Source organism: Danio rerio, chromosome 25 (genome assembly GCF_052040795.2).
Source record: "Danio rerio strain M-AB ecotype USA chromosome 25, GRCz13ab, whole genome shotgun sequence".
Lineage (NCBI taxonomy): Eukaryota > Metazoa > Chordata > Actinopteri > Cypriniformes > Danionidae > Danio > Danio rerio.
In genome coordinates, this window is record NC_141045.1 from 5,508,593 (window position 1) to 5,517,500 (window position 8,908).

Consider the following 8,908-nt stretch of genomic DNA (forward strand, 5'->3'; position numbering starts at 1 on the left):
TTACGCAGCAGATGCCCTTCCAGCCGCAACCCATCTCTGGGAAACATCTACATTCATTCACACTCATACACTCTGGGCAACTTAGCCTACCCAATTCAACTGTACTGCATGTCTTTGGACTGTGGGGGAAACCGTGTGTTGATTCAGCTCATTTTAAATTAGTTTGAACAAGCAGCAAATATATATTTTTTTCCGTGATGTTTGACATAATGATGACCGCAACATTGTGTAAATCCACTCTAAAAAGCAACTTCTGATTTTAGAAAGGTTGTGTGTCATTGAGAAATGCAGAACTGCCATTTTCACTGCTGCTTTTTGTAAAGAAAGATGTTGTGTTGGTTTTGGATTCAGATGTTCTGTGGCAGGATCAATAGGGTTTTTTTTTGTGACGTACTGTAGAAGTGATTGTTTACTGGGTTCTCTTAGTCTGTTTGGTGACCTCTGGCAGTTTTCTGATCTTTGCTCCAGTTCTCTCAGTTGTTTTTTCCTTGTTTGTGTGTTTCTAAGCAATGCTTTGCTTTTCTGCTTCCCATTAACACATGCCTCTCACAAAAAAAACAAAAACATGTTGATCATGGAGTGAAAAAGAGATGTGAAACAAGAATTTTGAAATTGACTTCATGCAGTATGCAGATTCTTGCTTTATACATGCAATATGTTAGTAGTTATTAATATACAGTTGAAGTCAGAATTATTAGCCCCCTTCGAATTTTTTACTTCTTCTTTTAAATATTTCCCAAATGATGTTTAACAGAGCTAGGAAATGTTCACAGTATGTCCGATAATGTTTTTTCTTTTGGAAAAAGTCTTATTTGTTTTATTTCGACTAGAATAAAAGCAGTTTTACATTTTTTTAAACACCATTTTAGGGACAAAATTATTAGCCCCTTTAAGCTATATTTTTCTCGATAATCTTCTAAACAAACCATCGTTATACAATAACTTACAATTACCCTAACCTGCCTAGTTAACCTAATTAACATAGTTTAGCCTTTAAATGTCACTTTAACCTGTATAGAAGTGTCTTGAAAAATATCTAGTCAAATATTATTTACTGTCATCATGGCAAAGATCAAATAAATCAGTTACTAGAAATGAGTTATTAAAAATATTGTGTTTAGAAATGTGCTGAAAAAATCCGCTCTCTATCCGAATAATTCAGGGGGGCTAATAAATTTGACTTCAACTGTATATCAGGGCTTAACAAGCTGCATCCCAAATGGCACACTATACACTATGCACTCATGCACTATGTACTTACACACTCAACAGGATAATATATGTATGTAGTGTCGTCCCAAATGGCACACTAATGTTTTTTTACTAAACGGAAATTCAAACCGTTTCCCTGATGACGTTTGACGGTTGCCAAATCAGTGAAATAAACGAACGAATTATCAAATGTATATCAGGGTGATATACCTGCCGTGAATATTGCCGCATTCACCATCGGGAGGCGCTATAATCACTCTCCTAGGAGAATTTTGCTTTCACCCTCCAAAATAAATAAAGGCTGCGTCCGAAACCGCCTACTACTCAGTAGGTACTGCATTTGAATTTAAACGTACTACTCGGCCGTTAGAAAAGTATGTTCTATACAGTATGAATGTGAAAAGTATGAATGGAATTCGGACGTACTACATCTGCCATTTTGTCATGGTCATGTGACCTACCTGTGTCAGTTGCGTCGCCTCACTTCCATTCATGAATTCTCTCACGGGGCATTATGGGATAGCGCAGAGTGCATGGGATGCGCACTTCAGAATCTCGCCGGAAGTAGTAAGTCATCCGGGTACTTCTCGCCTACTGATTTTTGAATTCTATGAATTCGGACATACTACTCGGCTCGCATACTGATTTTAGCGTACTATATAGTATGGAAGTATGCGGTTTCGGACGCAGCCAAACTTATCCAACATGTGCGTCCGATAGCTCCGCCCCTTCTGCTACGTAAGCAAACCTGCGGTCGTTGAGTGCGTGAAGTGTCCATCATTACACACTTCATTTTAGCGGCTGAATGAGTGCATCATCCGGGTAATTAAAGTGCACTTATTATTTTTAGAGTTTTCAGTGTGAACACACTACTTACACTATTTATACTACAAAATGGCGTAGAATAGTGCATAAGTATGCGATTTGGGACACAGCTAAAGACTGTGCGATTGCCAGTGTATGAGACACTCAGAACATTTGACAGAATTGTTAATGGTCCGATCATTCCAGTGAGGCCTTGCTACTAAAGTTTAATTTGCTTGCGACAGTGCGACTATTTATCAATTGCATGCAAGTACAGTCTTCGAATCGAATGAGTACAGCAAAGAGGCAGCAACATCAAATTATGAGGCAAACGTCTTGGAAGCAAACATTTATGTGGGTACAACACCACAAAAAATAAAAATAAAGCAAGGTTTTACTGTTTGCGGTCAGTTTGGCAAAGCAGCCACCTTTTGTTAAATCGTTTAGAACTGCAATAAAATACCTGCACATTTTCCATACTGCTCTTTTTGTTTCCAAAACACTTGGAATTATTAATACATTAAAATACATTTATTAACATTTTTTAAACATTTTAATTCTAAATTCACAGACATTATTTTGATGGGGGAACCAGTGAAAGTTTTGGCAGGGCAAGTAAAAATCTGAACCACCGAAGTTGAAAAAATCCTCAGCGTTGAACCCTGTATATAGATAAGTAATTAATACTAGTACTTTGTGAATATTTGCAAGTTAGTGTGTATTTAAAGGGATACTTAAAATATTTAAAGGGATACTCCAAAAATAAAACTTTGTCATTGTTTATTGACCGTTCACTTGTTCCAAACCAATTTGAGTCGGTTTGCAAAAGAGTTGGCGCCAATAGCCCAGTGGTTAGGTGTGCTGATATATAGCACCATAGTGCTCAGGGAGACCCGAGTTCGATTCCCGGCTCGAGGTCCTATGCCCATCCTTCCGATTTCTCTACTCCCAATGCTTTCCTCTCTGTCCTTCACTATCCTATCCCAATAAAAGGTGAAAAAAAAAAAAACAGAAAAGAAGATATTTTAAAGTATGTTGAAATCCTATAACCAGGGTTGAAATTTTTTATTTAAAGTGAATACTACAGTACAAACAAACTATAAAAATATAATTTGCATATTTAGACATGACATTTAAAAAGAATTCCTGCATTTTTTTCACCCAGCTCACCAAAATTTTATTTTAATGCACATTTAATTTTTATCACATGTAAATATTTTTTATTGAAATAATATAGTTGAAGTCAAAATGATTGACCTTCCTGCACTCTCAGAAATAAAGGTACGTAAGCTGTCACTGGGGTGGTATCAGGGCCGGAGTGGGACTCCTTTTCAGCCCTGGAGTTTCAAGAGTTTCAAGTTTCGGCCCACCTCAGTTCACTCCTGAATATATTAAAATAAGGTCATTTCCAATTCAGTTTCTAATGACACGATCACGTCTTTTTCAAGAAAACAGATTCTTTAGAACTTCAAATGTTTTTCATAAATATGAGAACATTAAAATCTCATTAAAATCTCCAACACTATTCTTTAAAACATCACAATGTCCTTTCCTGCATTATCTGAATATATATTCTGTGCAAAATTGTTTATAGATATCCAGTCCTTTGTAACGGTGGCCACACAAAAAATAAAAACAAAAGATTTACACCTACAAGAGTAACCCAAACAGTATTATATGACTTAACACTAAAAATTAAATAAATAAATAAGTAAATAAATTGGGTGAGATTCGAACTCGAAACGGCAGCATCGTAACGCATCGCGCTGACCACTGGACCACAATGGCTTAAACTTTTTCTCCCCTTTTCAGATTTCTGATCAAGCTATGTCAGAGTTATTATTGTGGTGAATCATCAGATGTACAGGTGTAATATTCATTCATATTAATTATTCTAATTATCTTATATTCACTATCAGGTGCCACTCTTTGGGGTCGAATGATAGTTACAACATCATTAACCTGCAGGCTGCATTTTGCTTCCGGGGCTGCGAGAAAATACATAAAAAGAGCAGAGCTGCTGCAAAATATTAAATAAAAAGAGTGAGGCTATGGTCAAATAAATGAATAAATGAAAAAAATGCAACAGCTAAGAGTGCAAGCAGGTAGGGACAACAGTCCTCGCAGCCAAAAAAACGGACCATTCCACCGGGAATTCTCCCGGTCATCCCGATTAGCCAATCCGGGCCTGGGTGGTACCTTTTTAAAAGGTACACATTTGTACTTGAAGGGTCCATACTGGTACCTCAAAAGTATATATTAGTACCCACAAATTTTAAGAGGAACACCTTTGTACTTTTTAGGTACTAATATGTAGCCTTGAGGTATTAATATGGACCTTTTAGGTACAAATTTGTACCTTTTGTAAAGGTACCACCCCAGTGACAGCTCGCATACCTTTATTTCTGAGAGTGTGATTTAGTTTTTCCTTTCTTTTTAAAATATTTCTCAAATGATGTTTAACAGAGCAAGAATTTTTTCACAGTATTTTCAATAATGTTTTTTCTTCTGAAAAAAATCTTATTTGTTTTATTTTGGCTAGAATAAAAGCAGTTTGTAATTTTTTAAGAACTATTTTAAGGTGAATATTATTAGCTTCCTAAAGCAATGTTTGTTTTGGATTGTCTCCAGAACAAACCACTGTTATATGATGACTTGCTTAATTACTCTAATTAATCTAGTTAAGGCTTTACATGTCACTTTAAATTGAATACTAGTGTCTTGAAGAATATATGTACTGTCATCATGGCAAAGATAAAATAAATCAGTTATTAGATAGGAGTTGTTAAGAAATGTGTTAAAAACTGTTAAACAGAAATTGGGGGAAAAACATATACAGGGGAGCTAAATATTTAAATTTCAACGATACATATAACTTTTCCTTCATCATAAAACTAATAATAATAACAATAATAATAATAATAATAATAATAAACTTTATTTGTATAGCACTTTTCCAACATACATGCAACTCAAAGTGCCTCACAAACAACAACAAAAGCATTAAAATAGACCACATAAACTTATCACATATACTGAAATAAAAGCATTCATGTACACAAAATATAAGTATATATGCACACGATCACACACACAATAGTCCTTACATATGCAAGCACACACCATACATAATAAAACAACTAAACTACACATTATAAAAACATTGCAATGCAAAATGTATTTATTTTCTTTATTTATGCATATCTTTTTTATCTCTTGATTTTTTTCAGATCAGTTCTTTCAGATTTCACTCAGTTTGCTAGTTAGTTGGCTAACTGAGTAAAAGCTTGAGTCTCAGTATGGTGTGTTTGCCACTTAATGAGTGGCGGACGCGAGTCAGTCATTAGTCACAGAGAGGTAAAAGGTGAAGCTGATGTCAGATCAGTGAGATCTGCTGTCCAGAAGTCAGTGTTTGCTGTGTTGGCATGTGGCTCGCCTGCCTAGCGGCTCGTGCCAGTGAATGACTCAGTGTGTGTGCAGGCCTGGATTAGCTTATGTGTTTGGATATGTGTACTTGTTTTTATATTTAAGTGCCATTTAAAGGTGTTGTGTGTAAGTTTTAGCAAACAGTATCAGACTCCAAAATGAGACAGATTTCCAGAGTTCCACGTGAGGCGGTTATTAATTAGCAAATAATATAAATATTACGAGCGTAAACATTACGTGTGCGATAAGTGTTTACTCGTGATGAGTTAGTATGTAAAGTAAGGCAACTGACTTTACAATTGTGAATGACAGTGTGTTCCTTGTGAAAACAAAAGATTTTCTGCATGAAAATTGTGTAAAATGCAGAGAATTGTGTGTTGTGTTTTGAAAAAAAGTGTGTTTTAAACCTGCAGTTTGAGTGTAAAGCAGGAATTGTGCTTGTAGTTTAGCAGAATTGGTTCAGGGGGTTGGTGCATCAGTTACATGTTGTAGAAATTGTGTCTGTAGTACAAGTAATTGTGTGTAAACAACCAAGAAAAACTGTAAATGCAGATGCTGAATCACTGATATGTGTTTGGTTCTAAAGTTCAATTTCAGACAGTTTATTTTATTTTCAAGATCTGAGGTGAACTTTCTGCTGCTGCTTTCAGTAGTATGGCAGTAAATATCATGTAAAACGGCATTCAAACTCACATTTTTATTATTTAACACTTAATAAGACACATGAGGTGTACCTAAGGTGTCAGTTTTCTGTTATTTATCTGTGAGTAATAGAAGCCGTTTCTAATATATCAATTTGAGGTGTTGGTTAGTACAAAACTCCTTTTAATATGGAAAATATTCCCTCTATCGCGTGCTGTTGCTTTTATTTAGAACAAGTTATAAATCACTCGCTCCTGTCCTCAATCCGGCAACCTGCGCTTGCGGTTGTTTTGAACCAGGTGTGCAATACCTAGTTCAACCACTGGGTGTCAAACTTACATACTGCACCTTTAAACCTGAATGCACACAGATTCATGGGGACTTTGAAAACACAGAATTAAGGTCGCTATGGGTAACCTTGCTTATCAAATAGGCAGAATGAAATTTTGAAAATGTGAAATGGTGATTGTTTCCTGTGAGGGTTGGGTTTAGGGGGAGGGTTGGGAGAGGGAAGAGCATATATAGATTGTATACTAGACACAACATTATTGTATGTCCCCACCAGTACATGAGAGCACGTCTATTTGTGTGTACTAGTTTTGGAGTTTTTTTGTATAATGACATGTGTATGGGTGGCACGGTGGCTCAGTGGTTAGCACTGTTCCCTCAAAGCAAGAAGGTCGCTGGTTTGAGCCCTGGCTGGGCCAGTTGGCATTTCTGTGTGGAGTTTGCATGTTCTCCCCGTGTTGACGTGGGTTTCCTCCGGGTGCTCCGATTTCCCCCACCGTCCAAACACATGCGCTATAGGGGAATTGAATAAACTTGGCCGTAGTGTATGAGTGTGTGTGTGTAAGCAAGAGTGTGTATGAATGTTTCCCAGTACTAGGTTGTGGCTGGAAAGGCATCCACTGTGTAAAACATTCATTCATTCATTTTATTTTCGGCTTAGTCCCTTTATTAATCCGGGGTCGCCACAGTGGAATGAACCACCTACTTATCCGGCAAGTTTTACACAGCGGATGCCCTTCCAGCTGCAACCCAGCTCTGGGAAATATCCACACACACTCATTCACACACATACACTACAGACAATTTAGCCTACCCAATTCACCTGTACCACATGACTTTAGACTGTGGGGGAAACCGGAGCACCCGGAGGAAACCCACGCGAACGCGAGGAGAACATGCAAACTCCACACAGAAAAGCCAACCGACCCAGCCGAGGTTCAAACCAGCAACCTTCTTGCTGTGAGGCGACAGCTCTACCCACAACGCCACCTCGTCACTGCGTAAAACATATGCTGGAGTAGTTGGTGGTTCATTCCGCTGTGGTGACCTCTGAAATAGAGACTAAGCCGAAGGAAAATGAATGAATGAATGACAAGGGCATGAGCTGTACTCTATTACTAGCTGTGATTTATTAAGGTAGTTTATGAGGACATGTCTGATGTCCTTGTAATTCAAAATACACATAAATATTTCACAATTATTTAGTTACAGTTTAACTAATAATATAATTGAATTAAAATTTAACTAATTTGAGAGTCTGGTTTAGGGTCAGGGCCACATAATAAGCGTTTTTGCTGTACAAAATACATAACGCCTATGCAGAGTCCCTGTAAACCACAAGTACCAACATGTGTGTATGTGTGCGAGTCAGTTTTGCTCACATTCATTCATTTTCATTCGTCTTCGCCACAGTGGAATGAATCACCAACTATTGCAGCATATGTTTTATGAGGAGGATGTCCTTCCAGCTGCAACCCAGTACTGGGAAACACCCATACACTCTTGCACTCACACTCATACACTATGGCCAATTTAGTTCACCCAATTCACCTGAAGCGCTTGTGTTTGGACTGTGGGGTAAACTGGAGCACCCAGAGGAAACTCACACCAACACGGGGAGAACATGCAAACTCCATATAGAAATACCAACTGACCCAGCCGAGACTCGAACCAGTGAGCTTCTTGCTGTGAGGCAGCACTGCTAACCACACCTATTTTCCTCACTTATATAGTAAGAATATCAAAAGGAGCACTAGTGTTGACGTTTCACTGGTTTTCTCCTGCTGAAAATATGCTTAAATTAATTTAAACGTGCTTATAAATCAGCCAGAGGATGAGGATCTAATGATGTGCTCTTGTTTCTGTGAGGGTTGGTTTAGGGGTATAATTAATCTGAAAGAAAAACTATTGAGGTCTATGTGCTGTCCTCACTTGGATATTAAAACAAACCTGTATGTGTGTGTTACAGAGGTATGTGGACGGCGGCATCAGTGATAATCTGCCGCAGTACGAGCTGAAGAACACCATCACTGTGTCTCCGTTCTCAGGAGAAAGTGACATCTGTCCTCGAGACGTCAGCTCGACTAATATCCACGAGCTGCGCTTCACCAACACCTCCATCCAGTTCACACTCGCCAACCTCTACAGAGTCTCCAGAGCACTGTTCCCACCTGATCCACTGGTAACACACACATGAGAAACACTGACACACATACATACACACACTCTTAAACACAAGAGCACACATCAAAAACACACAAACACATACACTCACTCACACACAAACATACACACACACGTACACAAGAAACACTAGCACACGTGCATACACTCTTGCACAAAAGAACACACATCAGAGACACAGACACACAAATACTCACATACATACAGTACACACCCAAACACACACACACACACAACAATGCAAACATCCATACAAACACACTCAAGCACACACATACACAAATACATACACAAAAACACAAAATCAAGCACACACACGCACAGACTCAAGCACTTACACACTCACACACAC

The 8,908-nt window shown here is 38.0% G+C and overlaps 1 protein-coding gene across 10 annotated transcripts in view; it reads left to right on the forward strand.

Annotated features, from left to right (window-relative positions):
- pnpla2 (patatin-like phospholipase domain containing 2) overlaps nucleotides 1-8,908 on the forward strand; it is a 33,893-nt gene that overhangs the window by 12,540 nt on the left and 12,445 nt on the right. For all 10 annotated transcript variants that reach the window (XR_015525994.1, XR_015525993.1, XR_015525995.1 and 7 more), the window contains exon 4: nucleotides 8,342-8,554. Coding sequence is in view for 1 of the 10 variants with exons in the window: in XM_087311537.1 (XP_087167663.1) it covers nucleotides 8,342-8,554 (213 nt within the window). In the remaining 9 variants the exon portion in view is untranslated. The remainder of the gene's footprint in view (nucleotides 1-8,341; nucleotides 8,555-8,908) is intronic.